Here is a 24380-nt window from a genome sequence, read left to right on the forward strand (position 1 = left end):
TCTGCTTTAACACAAACCAGGAGGAAAAGAAAGCTCGGCATCAGAAGCAATGGGTGGCAGGCCTATTAATGGCTGATCTGTACAGTGATCTGCCCTCAAGGAGACCCAACAGACCAGTCCACTGCAATGGCTTTCAATGTGGTAAGCCTGGGCTTCAGCAGAAGTCAGCTTATGAAGAGCCCTGGCAGCTCTGCCAAGAGTTGGATCACTGGAAATGGACCTGCCCTGGAGTCGAAGGATGCCCAGGTCAGAGCCACAGATCTTATTGGCTCTAAGCTGAAAAGCCCTTCACTCAGCCCAACTTCCAAAGTGACCACTGCAGCTGAGGGGATGGTCAAGTAGGGTCAGCAACATTGCAGGCAGAACTGTAAATTTCTTGTTAGAGATGCCACCTGCCTTTACCTGGCCAGCTCTCCTCCCAGGCCAGCCAAGTAATGAAAGTCAACAGAGTGCCTTCCCCTAGGAGGTTCACACCTCCCTTAGGATATACCCCATGTGAAGAGATAGATAGGTCTGGGCCTCTGAATTTACAAGGCCTAAAGCCCACCAGATTATTATCAAGCCCCTTCTATCAGGTTCTATTTGCCTCTCAATCAGAAAAATTACTTGTAGCTTAGACAGCACCTTTCTTAGCTCCTCTAATAATGACTCTGTCCTTTGTTCTAGACCCTGTCTAGTGCACTTGGGCCTCATTCCTTTGTAATCATAACCTCTACTCTACCACCAATGGCTCTACTCCCAACCTGTGTGTACTGATGGTCCTCTTCCCCACTTAATGCTGTATAATTGTTCAAACCTGGTAAATGCCACTCTTAGGATCATTGGTTACTATCCTCACCCTGTCTTTTATGACCTTGTCTAAATATGATCAGAGTCGGCAAACTTTGAAGGCTTCCATAGCCTTGGCAACTCATGACGACAGCCTAGGGTGGTTACTGGCGCCATAAACTAGAGTGTCAATTTGTTGGGTCAACAACAGATTAATTTCTTATGTGTAACATCTGTATGCCTAAAAAGAATGTAAACTCCTGAAAATAGTAAGCTTCCCAGTTTTGTTTGATAGCACTTTCTAACTCCATAAGCTTATATAGGTTATTTAATTTTCTGTTTCTTACTTTCCTCACTTATACATGATGGGATAATAAATATATCATTGTAGATTAAAGATATAACTCATGTAGTTTTCTCATTACATAACACATAGTCAAAATTCAATAACATTAGATATTATTGTTGCCATTCTCTTCTGTATCCTTAGTACCAAGGAGAGTGCATAAAACATAGCACAATTTTATCAACATGTTTGAATGAATGAAAGAGTAGCACAAAGAAGGGATGAGAACTTGGAGAGACTGAGCTCTAGGTTCCAGGATTTCTGGAACAAGAAAGGACCAGAGAAGGAAGCAATAGAACACTGATATGATGGGTGGGAACACAAGAAGACAATTTACTCTCAATCAACGTGCTTTTGACTCAGCAGGTTTTTGTTTCAACTGAGTGAAATTTTAGCAGAAAGAGCCTGGCAGCCCAAACTCTCCCAACAAAAGATCCACAAGTGTTCAGTGCAAGTAACCAGAGACATTCATTCAGTTTTCTTTAATTAACTCATCATTGCACAACTGGAGCTAAACTATTTAATATGAAATTACTTAAAGATTTAGCATATTAATGTGATGAGTTCTTATAGAAAAAGTTCATGGAATATTAACTTCATTGTATCCTGGGTGGCTCCACAATTCACAGTAGTGAGACCTGAATATAATATGATGTAAGAGAATGCTAAAGTCATTTAAACCTCCTCTGTGCATCATCTGGGAGACCTTTTAAATCTGTACAAAGATTTCCACCTAGAAAATAAAAATACAAGTAACTCTCTGTGATTTCCACAGTGGAGTCTAGTCAGGATAAATTAGATTCTATTTTTATTGAGTTGATGGATAGTATCTTTTTTTTTTTTTGCTTTATTAAATTCTGAGGAATTCATTACTGAATTAATTTGTTGTATTTACTTTTATAATTTATTTTTTATAAAAATAATGGGTTATTTTTGCAAATAAGCATATCTTTATTCCACTTGGTACCCAATCAAGGTACATAGTGAGTTGTTATAAACAGGACAAGGGAAAAATTGAATATCATTTATATTCTTTTATATGATTTGTCATCTATTCAAGTCAATAAATTGTGGTTCTTGTCCAAATGCTCAACATTTTATTTGAGATATATTTCAATGTTGGTGAAATTGTCTTGTAAAATATTCAGATACATAAGTGTGTTTACAATTGCATGTTATTTCTTAAGCTTTACTATTTGGTATATACCTGAAATGCATACATGTAACTTTCTAGTTCACTAACAAATCTTTCCAAAGTTCAGAATGTTTTAGAAATTCCATTATGCTGCATTGATTCTAAACTTTATATTCATATTTTGCTTGCTCTAATTTTTTTTAACTGTTTAGATTTTTTCTTATATTTTCATCCTTTTTTTCTACTTTTTACCTTTATTATTTTTATGGCATAATACTTTTTCTTTTAAGTTTATTTCTGATTTTTAGTTTTAAAATTTAGATTGATTTTCTATATATTCTTCTATCAATAAAAACATGGATACTTCTTTTCTCTAAATTTTGAAAACTAAAGAACATTTACTTACACTGAAGTAGGAAACCTGGGAATCTTTTATTTTATTTTATTTTTTTATTTTTTGACAGGCAGAGGGACAGTGAGAGAGAGAGAAAGGTCTATCGTTGGTTCACCCTCCAATGACCACTGTGGCCAGCGCACCGCGCTGATCCAATGCCAGGAGCCAGGTGCTTCTCCTGGTCTCCCATGCAGGTGCAGGGCCCAAGGACCTGGGCCATCCTCCACTGCACTCCCGGGCCACAGCAGAGAGCTGGACTGGAAGAGGGGCAACCAGGACAGAATCCGGCACCCTGACAGGGACTAGAACCCAGTGTGTCGGCGCCGCAGGCGGAGGATTAGCCTAGTGAGCTGAGGCGCCGGCCAAAACCTGGGAATCTTTTACAATCTACTTTGTTATAGCCATTTGTTTTGTACTTAGTTATAATTTTGTCATTTTTACTTCCACATTAATGAGGATTACATATTGCCAGGCTAATACTAGACAATTTCATTTCTTTCAGCAATTGAAAGGCCTGCCAAATTCCTCATATACCTAATTAGCACCAGTGGAATAAAATCCATCTGTCCTTGCCTTTGTGAGTTTGTCTTAGCAGATATATAATATAAGGTTATAAGACATTTGTCTTATGAAACCTGATGGTAAATGTCAAATCTACCTACATTGTTCAGGTACCATTTTATGGTATGCTCCATGAACAATGTTTATCTTTTTTTTTTAACTTTTATTTAATGAATATAAATTTCCAATGTACAACTTATGGATTACAATGACTTCCCCCTCCCATAACTTCCCTCCCACCCGCAACACTCCCCTCTCCCACTCCCTCTCGCCTTCCATTCATATCAAGATTCATTTTCAATTCTCTTATATACAGAAGATCAATTTAGTATATATTAAGTAAAGATTTCAACAGTTTGCACCCACATAGAAACACAAAGTGAAACATACTGTTTGAGTACTAGTTATAGCATTAAATCACAATGTACAGCACATTAAGGACAGAGATCCCACATGAGGAGCAAGTGCACAGTGACTCCTATTGTTGACCCAACAAATTGACACCCTAATTTATGGCGCCAGTAACCACCCTAGGCTCTCGTCATGAGTTGCCAAGCCTATGGAAACCTTCCAAGTTCCCCGACTCTGATCATATTTAGACAAGGTCATAAAAGACAGGGTGAGGATAGTAACCAATGATCCAAAGAGTGGAATTAACCAGGTCTGAACAATTATACAGCATTAAGTGGGGAAGAGCACCGTCAATGTTTATCTTTTTACCATTGGAACAGTGCTACCAATAAAAATAACTCCAACTAATGCAAATTATTGATGTGTATTAAAATGTGCTGCCATTATGCTTTGACTACATTGTACATATATGAAAATACACTGAGCAACATGTGACACGTAAAAGTGAATGAGATTGGAAAAATCTGTAGGTGCTTATAAATTTGAGAGAGGTCATATGCACAATGATTGTGAAAAGGGGAAAATGATGTCAAGTCTTAAGAAATAATTCGGGAAAATATTTTGTGAGTTGAGCAAAACAAACATCTTGAAGTACCAGAAAAGACTTCATACAAGGTGATGATATTTAAGCAGAGACTTAACGAATGGGTAGAATTTGGGAAATGGAAGTGGGAACATATGAGATTTTTGAGGCAAAGATTTTTGAAGTGAGAAAAAAAAATAAATGGAGAAATTTGGTGAGACCGTTTAACTTGACCAGAGGTTTTGCTGATTTGGAGGAAGTAATGATGTGTACAGCTAATTGAAAATGTGGAGGCACCAATGATACCTGAAGGGGAGAAAATTATCTATTCGTGTCTTGATAACATATTTATTCAGTTCTACCACATACCAGGCCCTTGTAAATATTTGGAATGTCTTATCCAATATAAGACTCACAATAAATATTTGAGATGAATATTCAGTCTTATCCCATTTCACACATTTTTTATTAATGGAGGAAATGAAATGATTGAAAAAATTTTAATCATTAATTGAATAACCTTCCTGGCCCAAGGGAGAAGAGCACTGACTACCTTGAGGATGTTATCATGATTGCAGAGTATAAAGTTTAGTAGAGTAAGCCAAAAAATGAAATGTGGGGAACATTGTTGGGGACCAGAGTATTTTTAGAAACCTAAGAAAAAAGTTAATGAAGAATTGCCTTACATGGAGGAGTTGGGGAAAATACATTGTTTGGTCTTTATTAGATTATTTCTAAGGAAGCATCAAATGTGTGGGCCCACTCCTCCAGTCTAAAGGCCTCTTTTACATCTGTCACAGACTGATCTAGAGTGGTGACAGCATTTATCAAGAGTTGTAAGTGCACTGCCGTCCGGCTTTCTATTTAATCTCTCTCTCCCTCTCTGGGTAGTAAGGTTCAATGTTCAAGTTCAAGTTCCAGTTACTGGGACCATTCACTGTAAATCCAAAATTGTACCAATCTACAATAAATATTTATTGAACTTAAGAGCAGATGATGGATAAATAAATGCAGAATAAAAAATAACTTCAAAACCTCAAAGGAAGAAAACTATGTGAATATAATTGGTGTGGTGAGGAAAACAGGGGAAGGGAGGAAGTAATACATATAAACATATATTATATGCATATATATTTCAAGATATGAAGGCCCAGGGATTGTGTAATGAGCAAAAAAAAAAGTGTCAGAAAAGGAAATTGCCAAGAGAAAATATGCACAATTTTTTAAATATTAGTCTTTAGCATTTACCAACAATTTTAATTAGTTCAACAGAGTTTATTTTAATTCCATGCTCTCTTTAATATTATTTTACCTTTTTGAAAATTTTATCAATATTTTCTAGAACTGCACTAAATGGTTTTTTTGCTCTTTCTTAATTTATAATATTTAATAGGATTTACCATAATTAGACCCAGTACAATTGTGATCTTATAGAACCACTAACTATATATATGTGAATATTTCAAAACAATTTATGGAAAATACAGTTAAAAGTTGTTTACTTTGACATAGTTTTTTGAAATCATGAGTAGAGGGGATCTTCAAAAAGTTCAATTAAGATGATTATGAAAAAATATATTAAAAGATTTCAAATTTTTGCATAAATATCAGCCATCTTTTAACTCCATTTTCCATGAAGTTTTTAAAATATCCTCATAATTTATCAGTCTTTCAATTATTGGGCTGTTCCCATCTTTTGAATTAGACTAATTTGTAAAGAATAAATAAAGTAAGAAATGGTTATATCCACAAATATTTGAAAATGATTAGCCATAACTAAAGCAAAAGCAATTGTCAAAACCTCTGTTTGCTTATCTGTCATATCAAATGAGTGGCTGTACCAGATCAGTCTTCTTAATATCTTTAGTTAGAAACGAGTTTCTCATAGTCATCAGAAAGTTAATTCATTTAAAAAATCCATTGAAAATAGGAAAACATGCTGAATCAATAAGCAGACCAATAAGCAAACTAAAATCCCAAGTATATGAAAGCTCAGAGTTATGAAACATATATTAACATAGAATTGATATCAGGGAGAGAATTGGCAAATATTTTAGGTAACTAATTTGGAGTAACAATTGTCAATTTGATGTATCCTGTTGACAAATAAGTGATTAATGTGGTATAATTTCCAATGTGGAAGTTAGGGAAATGTTTCTCATGTTTTCAAAGAATTCAAAATAGAGAGGATATCTATTCTATGTGTTCTTTCCTGTTTTTGTCTATAGATTTGTAAGCTGTGTCCTGTAAAGCATACTTTTCTCTTAATTTGTAATACCCCAAACTTTCAACTCAATAATCATACCTTAAAAAGTGTCAGGGAATATCATTATATTTTTAGAATTCTATATAGAACTATATTGAATCTGTTCTGTTTGTATTAATGTCACATTAACATGAAAAAATAAAACAAACGAATAATAAGTGATAAAGAAGTAGCACAGTTAAATGAGAGATTAAATTGCAGAACAAACAAAATTATCCTTCTGTTTCTTAGCTACAAATACGGAACTTTTCTGCATCCAGCAAATCTGAAAATTTTTCCCCAAGAGAAGGAAGTATAATAACCTAAAATTTAAAAAATGCCTCATACAGAAATGAAAATTGATTTCAGTATTGTTCAGTTGCAGAATTGCCCATTTAGTAATGTGTAACATGCTTAGACCTATTCCATAATGTGGTAACTGAAGAGATGTAAACATTTCAAACTGGGAGGAAATAAAAAGAGAGAAGGCCAAATAATCCAGTTCTAAGCTTCATCTTCTGTTTTTATTATAAAGACAATAAAATTGTAAGATTACTATTCATTTCAAATAACAATAGCAATCACAATACCTGAAATATACTACATCAAAGTTCCTATTAAAACTCAAAAAACAACAAAGCTCATATGCCATTGTTTCAGTAAGGCACACACATTTGCAAAAGACGCATCCCAAAGGTTCATATTTATTTTTCTAAAATCATGTTAATTTCTTATTTATTTCAGGCTTTACTAGAGACTCAAAATTTACTGCGCACTCAGGTTGCAAATTTTACCTTCAACCTTGGATTTTCAGGGAAGTTTTACCACACAGGTAAGAAGGAGCTTTGTGTTCTCAGGCAGCCTCAGATAAATAGGAGTTAGGATTTTAAGTGTTCCATAAGTAGGAGAAATAGAATGTCTGAATTGATCATGGGAGAAACTTGGGTACTTTATATAAGTAGCCAAATCCAAAATCAATGAGCTTGTTTGCTTTGGCAAATACTATTAAAATCAAGGTCAAAGAGGATGAGAATTGATTTTTTCAACCTGGTAAAAGAAATCATAACTCTTGTTTTAAGTATGAATGCACAACTAATTTTTTAGCATAGTCTACATAGAAAGCATAGAAATGATGATGATGATGATGATGAAACAGCTACTACTAATAATAATTAAAGGTATATTAAATTGTCCAGTTGTTGAGGTGATGAGTACTTTAGTATATATCACTTTCCTTTGGAAATATGGGATGGGAGAGAAATTAAGTAGAACCTAAGAGATGTCTTATTAATTTAGCTTCCTTTATAGGATTTTTCCCTAAATTTATTACTGCTAATTTGACCTAATATCCATTAAAACCATCACAATTAGGCTTGTATCTTACCACATCTTTCCAGCCACATTTACATTTATAATCAGTGTCAATCTCTCAACAAATTCTCAAAATGTTATCAGTGTTTATACACTGTTCTATGTTCTGGTATTTTTCACCTCCTTCCCCACCTCAACTCCAGATTTTGGCTGTTATTTCCTGAATATGAGTATTTTTATGGCTGGTGCTAGTATACAGAAAACTCTTCATAAAGTTGGTTGCCTTACAATATGATAAAAAATAATACAAAACTGTTTCAGGCCTATATTAAACGAATATCTACAACCTGCATCTTTTTGTGCAGTAGTGCTGTGAACTGAATGTTTGCTTGGGACAGTGCACTGTGGTTCCTTCCTAAAGTTAATCCTTCATTATCATAAATGTAACTTGTTTATATAAAGGGGCTTTTTAATGCAAAAACTCAGCATGGTTTATTAGAATATCGAAGTAGCAATATCTTATTGGCTTTTCACTGATGTTTTTTTCTCCCTGCTTTGAAACTTGTAAATCTGTCTAAAGTAATAGAAGGAAAATTAGTATTTAGCCCAGTTGATAAATCAAATGATTGCATAGTTTTAAAGGACATTTTGCAGAAAGAGATTTGGTTCATCGTATCTGCTGAGGCATAACCAATTGTAGCTTACAATTTTGAAAGTAGATATAGTTTTGTAAATCTTTTTCAAAAGCTCCCTCAAGAAATGAGTTCAGAAACTCTGACTATGAAGTTATAAAACAGATAACTAACTCGTGGAGGGGAAAATTATGGTATTATTTGGGTTCACACACAAACAATGCTATTTTGTCTTCAATAGCTCTGTCAGTATACAGCAAGCCATTCTTTCAGCTGAAATATATCTGGATAACTGTCTCAATTTTTATTTACTTTTCAGACTCAGCCCTATTAAACCTTTCAGATATTTGCAGAGCTAACGATGTTAGAGGTTCTAACACTTTCCCTTTTTTCTTTATAACCCTGAACATGTACATAGTTCACATGCAGTAGGAAACAAGCAACTGCCATTCAACAATATCACAGGGATAATGTGAAGGAATACACTCCCCCAAGTCCAGACATATTTTAATTACATCTCTTAAACAGACTTTATTGAGTTTTCATATTGAAACTAATCTTAACAAAAGTAACAAGAGACATATTGCCATTATGCTGTGGTGATAGTGCACTTTAGGGAATAAGCAACATATATAATTTTGTAAATCCTGGAAGCTTAATTTCCATCAGGTAAATAGGTAACTTTTTTCTAATTGGTAAGCTGCTTTATTTGTAGTATCCTTGAAATGCATCCATAATGCACTTCAAGAGGACAATCACATTATGTTGAGTACTTATTCACGTACTTGGCAGTTTCAAAGTTGCTTCCAGAGCTGAATTACCCTGCAGGGAAACCCAGTAATAGAGGGGCTTGTCTCACCTCTATTTAGACAGATTCCTATATGGCGATTTAATGTTATAGAAAAGGAGACTGCAAATCAAGAAAGTGCTTTCCTATGTGTGCACCTGGCTGTGATGTGAAACATGAAGAGATGGCCTTGTCACAGTGACTGTCTCAGTTCTCTCCCGGATGATCCGATTTCCCATGCATAAGGGTGCTGATTGATGAGCCTCATTGTTTTGAAGACATTTAATCACATATGCCCAGTGTAATAATGATTGATTCTGCATTTCTTAGACTGGTTTACTTATTTGTATTTTTCATGTATTCTTTCCTGTTCAGCTTCTCTGTCCTTCACATGCTAAACACAATCTCACCCAAAAAGGATATATCACTAAGCCTTCTCTAAGTCATTCACCCATGGTGCCAAATCGGAAAAGGGAGGAGACTGTGCTGATTAAATAGAAATAAATAAATAAATAAAAACATGGAGTTTCAATGAAATATTTTAATCTGGAAATTTTTACAGCTTTACATGAGTTGCACAACAAAAGCTTCATTGAAAAAAGATGAGGAGCTGCTAATTTTATTTTTCATGGGACATGATTTTGCTGAAAACCATTGCTATTCTTTGAATTAACAACTTGAATATGAGTTAATCAATAGTTAATTCATGAATATTTGTGAATTGGGTTGACACTATTTTTTTCCATTACTCTATTGTATAAAAATAGCTCTTTATATAGAATTACCTACTTTCAAACAAAAATTTACCTATTGTTTTGCCTTTCTACATAAAGCATTGATTAAAGACTACATATTGGAAACAGACTGCTTGTGTTCCAACTCAGTTCTGATATTTTACTAGCTATGTGGACACAAACAGGCTGCTTAAACTTTCTGTGCCTCAGTTTCCATACCTACAAAATGGGTATAATAATAATATATCTCATCTTCAAGAATGTTGGCAGGGTTGTAAGTACTGTTTATTAATATTATTAATTTTAAAAGAATTTTAATAACATTCAATTACCATCAAAAATCAGTAATGGATAATTCACATTGCTTTATGTCTCACTTTGAATATAGCTTTTAGTCAATTTTTATCATCATGCAGATTTTTTATTTGGTATAGTATTTAAAAGTACTTCATTCTTTATACTCACCTATATTATCAATAAGAATTAATATTTTACACTTTATGAACAAACATAAGGCAAAAATTCATACAAAAGAGATAGCATCAAACATTAGAATATTTTTTTCTTATTTTAGCATTATAACAGTACCTTTAAGGAAATTAATCATGGTTTAGGACATTTTTTTTAAAAATTTATTTATTTATTTGGAAGTCAGAGATACACAGAGAGGAGAGGCAGAGAGACAGAGAGAGGGGTCTTCCATCCGCTGGTTCACTCCCCAGTTGGCCACAATGGCTGGAGCTGCACCAATCCGAAGCCAGGAGTCAGGAGCTTCTTCCAGGTCTCCCACGTGGGTGCCAGGGCCCAAGGACTTGGGCCATCTTTCTTCTACTGCTTTCCCAGGCCACAGCAGAGAGCTGGATCAGAAGAGGAGCAGCCCAGACTAGAACCGGCGCCCATATGGGATGCCTGCGCTTTAGGCCAGGGCATTAACCCGCTGCACTACAGTGCCAGCCCCCATGGTTTAGGTCTTGATAAAATATTTCTTATTTTGGCAGAGGAACTTTTAGAAGCATGCTATTATCTCAAAACACAGATCATCCAAAAGTAATAACAAAGTAATTAGATCTCCATTATTTTACTTCTGAATTAAAAGCACTTTTTATTAGAATTTATTACTATGTATGTTTTATTAGAATTAAGAGAAGTAAAGGAATATCATTTAAAAATAAGAATAAAATGTATTAATTTTTCACTAATGATCTAGATTTTAATGTAGATCAGGTTTGAATTGAGAGACTCAAACTGAACTTATATTTTAAAGATCTGTAACATGGTCACATATGAATCACAAATTGTATTTCCACATGTAAGTCAAGCATACACTGGGTATAGAAAAATGTGTTTACATTGAGTTAAAAAATTAATATTTTCATTTAGCTGGATTTGAAAGCATTTGAAATTCTGCTGTGATCACACAGACTCACTTGGTTTTATGGTTTTCATTAAGTTATTTCCAGTGTCAAGGGTCTGACTCATGTAACTGTATTATATAAGCAACATAACTTCAGAGAAAGGCAAACGGAAGTGAATTCAAGGTGTATGTGTAAAAAATGTTTTAAATATCACTCTCAACCTTATGGAGAATGTTTATAAATTAACATAATCCCTGATATAAAAATTACTAAGATTTTATGATCAGTCATGCATTTGTTTATGTCAACAGTCTGCAAAATTTTCTCTCAATTGAGTAATTTACCCCCTTCCTGGTCAAGTAGGCAGTGCTTCCTGCCACTTGCAATAATGATTATTAGAGTTTAAAGTGAATGAAGCCTTTCTCACATATGTTAAATTCTCTCATACATAAGTTTTTGTCTTCTTTTTCTTTCTAAGTATTTGTGGTATAGAAAAGAACATTGAGTATGTTAAAAAAATGTTTCCAAATAGCAAAAGAGAAAAATATATTGGTTATAGATTCTTAAGTCAGATTTTTAACATAATCAATTATAAGGTTCATTGCTAACTCTTAAGAAATAGTTGTATTAAAATGGAAAATGTGTGTATACATTAAGTTTAAAATGCAAGGATAATAAGTATTTGCTAAGAATTAAACTTTCAAAAAATAAGGAACAAAGATTTTAAAGATAAATAGATGTTTCTACAGCTATTTCTGGGAGATGGCTTTTTGGGTTGTTTTATTTTTGTTTTTAACTTGATATATTACTTTTGCGTTTTCCATATTTCTTCAAAAGTATATATTACTTTTCAATCAGAAAAAAGTAACAAACTTCATCAGATAAATTTTTAAACTCAGTTTTAGACTTATATACAGGAAAATATTTAATAGTAAAAAAGAATTATCTCTGATTAGGTTTGCTGTATATAAAACAAAGGAAAGCAAATGATAATTTCTCTGTAGATAAATTAGTGAAAAAATAGACCATCTAAAATTAGACATGCTTTCTATTACCATCATATGCTAGTAATTCTAAACAGTATAAGTGACAAATTATTCCTAAATTATAAATTACCAGTTTGCACCCAGGACCAGGATCACACCCATCCCAGCCCTTCCTAAGTTCCCACCCACTTGCCTCTGATGTGATTTAGTCTATATTTTCTTTTTTTGCCCTGATTAAGGAACTCAAATAATTTGGTCTATGTATTGGTAGCATGAAGGATAGCATAAATCTTACAAAAATAACCTTTAAGCTAGTATGGAATTTTTACAGAAGCTATTTTTCACTTTGTTTTATAGGGACTGAAGAGGAAGATGAAGGAGATGACCTTTTGCTTAGCTCTGTGGATGAGTTCTGGTGGTTTCCTCACATGTGGAGCCACATGCAGCCCCACCTCTTCCACAATGAATCATCTTTAGTGGAGCAGATGATTCTCAACAGAGAATTTGCACTGGTGAGCACATTTTCTCGCAGTATTTTTGAAACTATGAGTTGTGATCCAGTAGTGAGTTGTAAAATCAATTTATTGGGTTGGATGCAATAGAAATGGAAAAGGCTACTTCACATGCATTCAGGTAGAAATAGAAAATCATGGTGCCTCACATGCGTTAAGGGTGCATTTTGCTTTGCAATATTTTGTTTCAGGAAGATGTGTGTGTGTGCCCGTGCGTGTGCATGGGATCATGTTGTGACACTTCCTGTTTTGTGAGAGGATTTTCTCTTGTATCTACGAAGAGGAAACATTATGCTTTCTCCATTGTGTTCCTGGTGCAATATAATTAACCAATCCAAAATCATCAAATGTTAAGGACCTTTGGGCACAATTAAGACCTACTTGGATTGCCCTCATCCGTTATCAGAGTACAGGGTTTGGAGTCATGCCTGTACTCCCAATTCTGTTTTCCTACTAATGAATACCCTAGAAGGCAGCAGATGATGGCTCAATTGCTTGGGTCTCTGTTACTGACATGGGAGATTTGAACTGAATTCCTGGATTCTGGCTTCTACCTGACCCAGCCCTGGCTGTTGCAGACTTTGGGAAAGAGGAATCTCAATCTCTCTCTCTCTCTCTCTCTCTCTCTCTCTCTCTCTCTCTCTCTCCTCTCCCAAATAAAATAAATTAAAAAAAATTTTGAAGTTTCATAGAAAGTATTTGTGTTAAGACTGAATGACTGGATGGATAAATTGAGATTAGAGCTATGACTCTAGTGTAATGACTTTCAAATTTAGAACACAGATTTGTGCACCCTGCAGAGTTTCTATTTGAGTGAGTTTACAGAGGGGTCGTAGAATCAGCATTCTCAAAACATTCTCAGATGGTGACCATGATCTTGGACTAGACCTTTGAGAATCAGAACTCTAGACTACCGGGAAAACTACTGCAAACTACTGGGCTACATAAGAACTGCTGCTTTCATGATGCCTGAGTTAAGAAAGATTACACTATTGTTTTATATTTCTAAAGATGGAAAATAAATCAAAGGAACAGCATAGAAATTATATAAAATTCAAATTTCAAGTTCCATTAATAAACTTTTATTGGAATACTCGCCACATTCATCCCTTTAGATATTATCTACAGCTGCTTTCATGTTGAAGCAGCAGAGTTGAAAAGTTGCAGAAATCACATGTCCCATTAAGCCTGAAGTATGTCTATCTGGACCTTTAGCAAAAATAGTTAGCAAAAATGCTCTAGACAGCTATTAATCCATGTAACCTTTAAGGATATAATGAAAGACAGAATCTTTTTCTTGGAAAAATACTCATTTACACATTCTCACATCCTCACACAGTGGGGCAAATGGTCACAGGGATTTGTGCATTCCCTGAAGTTAAAATCCCAGTTAAAAACCAGTGTTGTAAGGAGTTACAAATCATTTGTACAATGTGATTGCTAATACCTTCATTCTTTCCTTTTTCTTTCTTTTTTTTCTTTGTTTGATTTTTCAATTTTAGCTCCTACATATAAGGGAGAACATGCAACATTTATCTTTCTGGTATAACTTATTTCATTCAACATGATGGACTCCAGTTGAGTCTATGTTGCTGCAAATTATAGATATTCATTCTTTTTATAGTGGAATAATATTTTGTTGTGTATATATACCATATTTTGTATGAATATTCATCTGATGGTGGATGCCTTGGTTGATTGCAAATTTTTTCTTTTGTGAAAAGAGCTACTATAAACATGGTGGTGCAGATATCTCTTATGTGTTCAAGCCTTTTGGGCATAACACAATAGTGGGATTGCTGGATAATATGGAGAGTCAATTTCCTGTATATTAGGAAATCTCTGCACTGTTTTCAATAGTGGCTGCATTCCCTCCAACAGTGTATAAGTGTTTCCCTTTCTCTACATCCTCAACAGCATTTGTTACCGTCTGTGTTTTGGATTTTAGTCATTCTGACAAGGGTGAAGTGATATCCCATTGTGGTTTTGATTTGCATTTCCCCATCCATAAAAAATAAGTATGATAGAATCAGCTACCTCATAAGACACATGTAATATGCTTAAAGCAGTGCCTGGCACACAGTAAGCACTCAATAGTTGCAAATTCACCAATTATGACTTTCTAAGTAGAGCTTAATATGCAATTGTAGAGTCATTTAAAATATAGTTGGATTTAAAGAGTTCTGTCTCCACTTTAGGGAATATTCTGTAAGTATTGTACTACTTCATAGCATTATAAAATTTAGTAAACATTTCCTTTTCCAAAAATAAACTTATCTTAAGTAAGTATGCTCAGTTCTTTCAGTGTGGTTACTTTGAAAGTAAAGCATGTTTATAACTTGGCTTAAACCTCCCCTGCTGCACTCCCACTCTGAAGCCTTGCTTTTTAGGCATGTAGGTTATATTTCATAATGGCTGATTTCACCTGTTTGTGTAATTTCTTTTTTAAAAGTCATGCTGAGAGCTCAGCGAAAGACTCAGCTGTAATTGCTCTGTAATGAAATGTTGGAAGCTATTTAGAGTCCATTCAGAGCAATTACATTTGTTTAGTCAGCGTAGCTAGAAGCTAGGCTTAAACCTATAAATATGTTTTGTAAAAAGATCTTATATATGTTACATAGTCAAAATATTACAACCAAAATACACTCTGTTAAGCACACACACTGAAATGACATTGTGTTTTTACTTCTGGAGCTCAGTACAATCAAAACTCAAGGCAGTGACATTCAGAACCCCACCTTTACTGTCAATGGAACATGACAACACATGTGCTGTCCAGGCAACTAAGAAGTATACTTTTATTGAATTATTATCTTTCCACATTCAGGTGATGCTTTCAAACCATCACCAATATCAAGAGAGGCTAGAATAGTGGATAGCACTAAAAAAGATACTGGCAAACTGACGTTTCATTCTAAGTACTAATAACAAATTCCAATAAAGTTAGAAGCCTATTGTGTCTTCATGTCTTTCTTTCCTCCTCTGAAATGACTCCCTTTTTCATTCTCTAACCTAGAAAGACTTTAGATAATTAATTTACATGAACTTATCAGCCGAAGAAAAGCACTAGACCAGATAATGCTGCTCATCAATTCCAGCTTTAAAATTCTGTGATCACTGACAACACAGGTCCACAAATTTGGAATGAACATCTTGAAATACTCATCTAACTGCAATTGAAACAATTATGGGAAGAGATCTTCAAACTAAATGAGCAATTTATACAGATAAAAATCAAAAGTATCTAAATCCCTTTTTAAAAATTCTGTGCTGACACTCCTCAATATTGCTTTGTATGACCTTGGCTGGGAGAGGAATTGTCAATCTCAAAATAACAGTTTTTTTTCTCATAGCATTCTTTAGCTTGACATTGATATTTCAAAATAGTTCAAAAATCACCCATTCAGAATGATTTTATTTATTGAATTTTTCTGAATTCTTTCTTGATAGATTCATTTTCTGTTGCACTGTGCTTAAGAATTGTGAAAGCAACATATTAAATATTACTTCTTTACCTTTAACCGTGTTCTAAGAATCCTTATTAATATAAAGCATTGCCATTGCTTAACCCATGTACATATGCATGCAAAGCGAATGTGTGTTTGTGTATGTGGGTCATGTGTTTTATATATATAAAACAAATTTACAAGAAAGATATTTATAGCATAAGTGTGATGGATATGTATGTTCAATTCATGTATGTGTATATTTGTACAAAGGGTGTTAGTCTAATTATAAGCACAGTCAACTAAGATATGGTAGTTAAAAGATACTCTACTTGGTATGATAGCACAGGAGAAAGTTTTTTTTTAATATTTTTTCCTTTAATAAATCATAGATCTTGGCTGCCATTCAGTTGCTTGAGCATGTCAATAAATAGAAGCAAAGCCTTAAATATGGCAACAAAGCCTGAAGAGAACTAAAACACTGGCCAACACAACGCTATTAATGAAAAATCACAATATCATCCTGATTGAACCTAACTCCCCTTTTCAGTCACAGAAAGAAGAGTTGCCTGTAGCATAAAACTGAATTATTTAGCTGTATTTGACAACAGACTAGTGGAAAACAGAAATAAAAAATTGTGTTTTGTTTTCTTAAGCTTTACACACAAACTCATTAGGGTTTCCAAGCCAGGGGAGTTATTCAGTTGATTAGCAGCTAGAGAGTATAAAATATCCCTAAGGGATGAGGATCAACACTTTATCTTCACTGCTGACTTAAGTAATGATGCAAACTGTTGTTGATATTTTATGGAACAATAGAGTACTTTATTCATGACAAAAGGAAGTTTCTTTAAAGAAAAACTTAAGTTTTTAAATTATGCTTTTAAAAAGATGTACCTATTTATGGAATCTATACAATTTTTTTCATAACTGGGCATGATGCTCATGAAGAGAAAAATGCTGACATTTAAATTGTTATCATATAAACACAAAATTTTTAAGAGAAACCATGGAAAATTCTTAAGTATCCTAATAGATGGCAAACTCAATCAGCTATGCAGACATCATATTAAAAAGAAATAAAAGAAATGTGATAGTGTTAATGCCACTATTCAGTGCAATGAAATGAAGCTGATAGAGCCACATTTCAATGCCTGTGTTGCCTACATCTTTACAGGTTATTGCAGTATACAGCCTTGAGCTGCACAACAAATACATGAGGAAAAAATAAAAACCTAGTATTTAAAGTTAGGAATTTACAAATACAAAGAATACTTAAACTAAAATAAAATTATGCATAAATATTTTCTGAATACAAGTTCACAGTGGAGTGATTCATATATTTTGGACATTCAATAATGAATGAATCAGTATTTACATTCAAAAGATTGACACATGTGCATGAAAAATTTAGACTAAATCTTAACAACAATATTCCCAGAAACATCAAGGCACATTCACACACACAAGGAATACTCTAAAACATGTGACAGTATGGAAGATCCTGAAGACAACATGTTAAATGAAATAAGCCATTCACAGCAAGACAGATAATACATGATTCCACTTACATGCAGTTCCTAAATAATCAAAGTCATAAGTCAACACATGGAATGCCATTTGCCAGGGGTTAAGGGGAGTGGAAATGGGGAATTACTAAACAAGGGAGATAAAGTTCAAAAACAAAGCCAGAGGCATCACAATACCAGATTTCAAGACATACTACAGGACAGTTAAAATCAAAACAGCTTGGTACTGACACAAAAACAGATGCATAGACCAGTGGAGGAGAATAGAAACTCCAGAAATCAATCCACACATCTATAACCAACTTATTTTTGACAAAAAAATTAAAATCAATCCCTGGAGCAAGGACAGTCTCTTTTATACACAGTGCTGGGAAAACTAGGTCTCTGCTTGCAGAAGTAAGAAACTTGATCCCCACCATACACTGTAAACATAAGTCCACTCCAAATAGATCAAAGACCTAATTTTACCATCCAATACCATCAAATTAGTAGAGAACATTGGAGAAACTGTGCAAGACATTGGTATAGGCAAAGACTTCTTTGAAAAGACCCCAGAAACACACAATCAAAGCCAAAATTGACAAATGAGATTACATAAAATGAAGAAGCTCCTGTACTACAAAAGAAACACTCAGCAAAGTGAAGAGGCAATGGACAGAATGGGAGAAAGTATTTGCAAACCACACAACTGATAAATGTTTAACATACAGAATCTATAAAGAGCTCAAGAACTCAACAACAACAAAACAAATAATCTAGTTAAGAAATGCGCAAAGGATTTGAACAGATATTTTACAAGAGAGGAAATTCAAATGGAAAACAAATACTTGAGAAAATACTCAGGATCACTAGCCATCAGGGAATTCTTGTAGTACAGTGTCTCTCACAAGAATTTAATCAAGGTGTCTACTGAGTCATTTTCAAGTCATTTAAAGATTCAAATAAAAGGTGAATAGACTGCCTATCTCACATGTCTGCGGGAAGGAATCAATTCCTCATAAGCTGTTGCATTGATGAAAGTCCTCAGTGTCCTTCCAGCTATTGTCTGGATCTTCTATGAATTTCTGGCCATTTGAGGCTCTTGAGGAGAATCTTACAACATGGCACTTGGCTTCTTCAGATCTAAGTCTCTCAGTAGTATGGGAGGACAGAGAAAGAAAGAAAAATTCAAGGTATTCTTCCATCATGTATCAGAAGTGATACCCAATCATTTTACTATAGGTGAGTACTCTTCATGAGAAGCCAGTGAGTAGGACCAGCTCACGTTCATGGGAAAGGAAACTAAGTAAGAGAGTAAATATCAGACAGCAAAGATTATGGAAACCATTATAGAGGCTGCCTTTCACATATAACTAGAAATATGAAGACAATTCTGTGTAATGCATCATACATTTATCATCTCATTAATATAAAATTTTTGATGTGAAGAAAATCTAATCCCCACCTCGAGCTTAAAGCCAGGTACATCCCCTTCATTTCTAGTTCAGTCTGATATTTCTCTTCTTCTCAATTAATTAATTGCCTGTGCCAAAATCTATGTTTAGAACTGATGGATTCTGGCAACCTTTGTTGCTATGTGTTTAGTCCAATTTATCATTATTTCATATTTAGAAACTATTTTTTTCATTTTTATATATAGTTTATGTACTTTGAAAGGAGAGAGAAAGAGAGAGAGAGAGAGAGAGAGAGAAGGAGGGATGCACACAACAGCCAGGATTGAGCCAGAATGAAGCCAGAAACCCCAAACTCCATCCAGGTGTCCCACATGGATGATATCAACCTAATTACTGAGATTTCATCTGCTAACTTCCCAGGATGCATCACCCAAAAGCTGAATCAGAAGCAGGACAGCCAGGTCTTGAAACAGCACTATAGCATAAATGTGAGCATCTCAAGTAGTACCTTCAACTGCTTGCCACAAGCCTGTCATGTAGCAGCCATATTGAGACTGATGTTAATATATCAGAAAATTCATCTGTACAAATAACAGGGTTCTTAGTGTATTCACAGATCTGTACAGATATCACCAAACTTTAGGATGCTTTCATCATCTCAGAGAGAAAATATATCCCTGTTAAAAGCCACCTCCCATTTCTCCCAATATCCCTCACCCTAGAAAATCATGAATTTACTTTCCTTCTTTATTAATTTACTTATCCTGGAAATTTATTATAAATGTAGTTGTAGGATATGGGATTTTCTCACTGCTTTTTTTTCACTCAGTAAGCTGTTCTCAAGATTTACAGATTTGTAGTATGTACCTGCTCTTCATTATATATCACATTTTATTGATTCATTCATCTGTTGATAAACGTTTGAGTTGCTTCCATTTGGTATAATGCTATGCAATGCTTCTGTAAACATTCATGCACAAGTTTTTTGTGGGCATGTTTTCATTTCACTTTAGAATCCACCCAGAAATGAAATTGCTAGGTCATTCACTAAGTTTCATTAACATGTTCATAAATTTCTTTATCTCTTTACAGTTCTTGATTTAAAGTATATCTTATAGGATATCTGTTCAACTAAGTATCCTTGTTTTGCTTATTTTCCATTTGCTTGGCATATCTTTTTTCAGCCCTTCACTTTTAATCTGTGTGTATCTTTATTTTTGAAGTGTGTCTCTTGTAGGTAGCATATTGTGGGGCTGTGGATTTTTATCCATTGAACCAAATTAAGTCTTTGGCTAGTGAATTTAACCCATTTATATTTAAGGTTATTATTGATAGATAAGAACTAAGACTTGCCATTTTGTTGATTGTATAGATTCCACCTGCTCTTTTAGTGAATTTGATGGTGTCATATATTTTCATAATGTTTACTTCTAATGCATGATGCCCTTTAGAATTTCTTATAAGGCTGGTCTGGTGGAGGTAAATTCTCAGCTTTTACTTGTCTGAAAAATACTTTATTTCTCCTTCATTTTTAAAGGCTACCTTCACTGGATATAATATTGTATTCTCATTCAGAAGTTTTTGCCTTTATTTTAAAAAGACCTTTAATATATCATTCAACTCTTTTCTGGCCTATAGCACTTCTGCTGATAACTCTGATGTTAATTTAATTGGTTTCCCTTTTTATGTAACTTGATGTTTTTACTTTCTTTAGGATTCTCACCTTGTCTTTAACTTTTTTATAATTTTCTGACAATATGCCTTGGAGAAGATTTTTTTTGTTTGAGTAGGCTTGGGGTTATTTGAGTTTCTTGTTTCTGCATATCCATGTCTCTTTCAAGACCTGGGGAATTTTCAACTATTGTTTGAGTTAATAGGTTACCAATGCCTTTTTCTTTTTCTTCTGTATCAGGTATACCTATTATACAAATATTTGGTCAGTTAACTGTATTCCATATTTCACACAGATTTTCTTCTTTTTTAAATTCTTTTCTCTTTATTTTTGTCTTATCAGGATATTTCAAAATCCTTCTCCTCGAGGTCATAAAATTTTCTCCTCCATTTATTTTATTCTACTGTTAAAACTCTCAATAGTAATTTTTATTTCACTGACTGAAGATTTCATCTCCAAAATTTCTATTTGGCTTTTCTTGATGAGTTCTTTATCCTTAGTAATATTTTTATTCATGTCAATCATTGATATCCTCATTTCTTTATCTGTATTCTCTTGTATCTCATTGAATTTTTGTTACAATTTTTTTTTAAATTCTATATCTGTCATGTCGTAGATTTCTTTCAATTTGGATTCTAATTCTGGAGGGGTATGTGTTCTTTTACAAACATCATGCTATCTTTCTTTTTTATGTCTCCTGTGTCCCTGTGGTGATATCTGTCTATCTGATGTATTCATTCCTTCTTCTTTATGAAGTAGATTTTACTGTAAAAGAGTTTATGGCTGAACTGGAACACAGTGTATCACTTGGTTTGTTGCTTTGGCTTTGGTTGTAGGTGAGCCCAGGAATGCAGCCTCTGGGTGATTTCTTTTGCATTAATCAATGTCAGCTGTGTCTGTAAGTGACTTAGTAGACTAGTCTGCTGCAGTTTGTAAGGATGGAAGTATGGCTTTAAGATGGAAAAAGTTGTATTTTCGGTGTGTGTCTTTGGTCCACAAAGTGTTCGGTGCCAAGCTATCTGATGTATGTAACAGCCAGGATCTTGTCCTTGGGGCTGAGTGAGATGATGGTGGTTGCTCTCTTGTTCTGCTGGCAAACACAGTTGGTGCAAGGGTGTGCGACACCAATTGCTGTGTCTCTAAGACTGTGTGAAATGGATGGATGCTTCCTCATACCAAGCTAGGAGAGTCCAATTGGTGCTGTAGGTTAAAATACCAACAGTCCTAGTATTAGAATTGGAGATGTGAACTGAAACCTGTTCTTGTCCTACAGTGTGATTACAAGGTATACAGAGATGTTACTCTGGAGAGAGTTCAGAGAGGTGAGAACATAGGTTCTTTCCTATGCCCACCAAGTAGATTCCAGTGGCAGTGAGAAATTTAGAATGAATTGTTACGGTCCTGGTGTTATAGGCTATAGTGGGGTCATTACCCAGACCTTCCAGGATAAGAGTGGATTTCTTTATGGGCTGCTTCTGCAGCTAAGATGAATGCCCCTGACCACATAGAATGCATGAGCATAGTTCTGGAGCTAAAACCCTCAAACTCTCACAGTTGCAGGATGTGGGTAATCTGTCCTTTGCCCTGACTCTGACTATGAGGCTGGTAGAACAGAGGCACATTGCATGAGCATGACTTTGATGCTATGTGTGATGCTCTGCAGTAGTGGGGGTGGGGAAGGAAGCAAGCCAGCTTTCCTTCTCCAAGCCCAGCAGTTGCTCAGACCCAGGTCAGTTCTTCAGGCTGAAGTAAAAGTCAGTGGGTGACAATGAAATTCCCTCTCAGCTGAAACTGCAAACATAGGGTGCCCAGCAATTTCCTTCTACTCAGATGTGATAATATGGTAGCTCACAGCTGACAGCCGTCTGTGCTGCAAGGCTGGCTGCAACAATGTCTCTGTCTAATCTACTCTTGTCCCATGGAGTCTTCTTCTTTTTTTTTTTTTGTTTTAGTTTTTCATTTTGTTTTTGTTTTTCACTTATTCGCTGCACATTTTCATCAGACCCCTGGTAACATTGTCTTTCCTTTGTTCTTTTCTTATCCCATAGCAGCTTAAGCAAATGTGGCTATACCCTAGTCAGCCACCTTGGATCATCCTCACAACATGTATTTTCAAAGTTACATCTTTATTTTTAATATAGGGATTTAGAGCTACAAATTTCCCCCTAACCACTGTATTATTGCATTCTTGAAGATTTGGTACCTGTTGTCTTAGTTTTCAATCATCTCAAAGTATTTTATAATTTCTTTTGGGATTTACTCTTAGGTGCTACCATAATATATCTTAACCTCTGAGAATCCATTTCAATATTATACTTTTTTACATAAGTTTATTGCTTTCACTCTCTTCTTTTGCAGTGATTTCTTTATCAGTGACAAATGAGTAACTCATTTATTATAATACGCTATAGCATGTTGATATAGCAAAAGTTAAAGGTTGAATGAACATGTATATACAACTATCACAGACAAAACACAAATGTATTAACATTGGAATACAAAATATTGTGATATACAATATAAGTACATAAAATATCTAAAAATATACTTTTGTACAAATTATGAGAAGTATGTACATATTTAATAAAAAGAACAAAAGCAATTAACATACAAAATAATGAGTGCCTGCTCTACTGTTTTCATGGGTATATGAATTTCCTTTAATTTAAAAGGAAAGCAGGGAAAGTGGAAAAGAGAGAGAGAGAGAATGAATGAGGGAGATAGAGAAAGAAACATTGACAGATATCTCCAATGCCCTGATTCACTCTTCAGATGCCCACAATGAACAAGGATAGGCCAAGTTGAAGCCTAGATCCAGGAACTCAATCCAAATCTCCCAATGAACTAAATCATTGGGCCATCACTTGCTGCCTACCCATTCAGGGGCCCATTAGAAGCAGGGTAAAATGGAAAGCCGATCCTGCACTTGAACCCAAGCACTCTGATACGGAATATTGGCATTTTGACATCTCAAAGGCTATGCCAAATGCCTGCCCCTGAATATATTTTTAAATGTTTACAAAATGCCACCTGTATATAAGTGTTCTATATATAGTAACCCAACCATTTAAGTGTCCATATAAATGAGCTCCAAGTTTACTGGTTGGTGTTTTATAATCTTCCTACTGTGGTTTCATTATTTTCCTCCTTCCTAAGACAATTTTACTCATCATAGGTTTCCAATAAATAGCATTAACTATAATCAAATATCATGCACATATTCCATTTTCTAAACATTTAGCAAATTTCCACTGCTTTATCTGCCAAGGTAATGCCATTAATATTTGAATTCATTATTTAATCTTTTTAAAATTTAAAATTCCTTTTTTGCTTACTCTACTTGAGGATTGAAAAATATCGAAACCAAATAATAGACATAAGGTATTTTAAAACACAAATTATTTTAGAACCACAGTGGGTTTTAATTTAAATGATCAGTCTAGGAATTATAGCATATAAGGGTAAATTATCAGCAATTCTAAATGTAGTGTGTACAGATAAACAAAAAAAAAAACAGCATGACAAGTTTGGTTTAGAGAGTTAGGATATTGAATTACATCTATTGAAGTATATTTTAGAAATGAGGCAAATAAAAATTGTCTCTTGTTTGAGGAGTGAGGAAAAAGCCAAATGGAAGAG

The 24380-nt window shown here is 34.4% G+C and overlaps 1 protein-coding gene across 1 annotated transcript in view; it reads left to right on the plus strand.

The window, feature by feature from the left end:
- Window positions 1-24380, plus strand: part of NDST4 (N-deacetylase and N-sulfotransferase 4) — a 271710-nt gene that overhangs the window by 117985 nt on the left and 129345 nt on the right. The window contains exons 2-3 of the mRNA XM_062199113.1: window positions 7128-7215; window positions 12546-12700. Of these exons, the coding sequence (XP_062055097.1) occupies window positions 7128-7215; window positions 12546-12700 (243 nt within the window). The remainder of the gene's footprint in view (window positions 1-7127; window positions 7216-12545; window positions 12701-24380) is intronic.

The sequence above is a fragment of the Lepus europaeus genome, chromosome 8 (genome assembly GCF_033115175.1).
Source record: "Lepus europaeus isolate LE1 chromosome 8, mLepTim1.pri, whole genome shotgun sequence".
In the NCBI taxonomy this organism is placed as follows: Eukaryota; Metazoa; Chordata; class Mammalia; order Lagomorpha; family Leporidae; genus Lepus; species Lepus europaeus.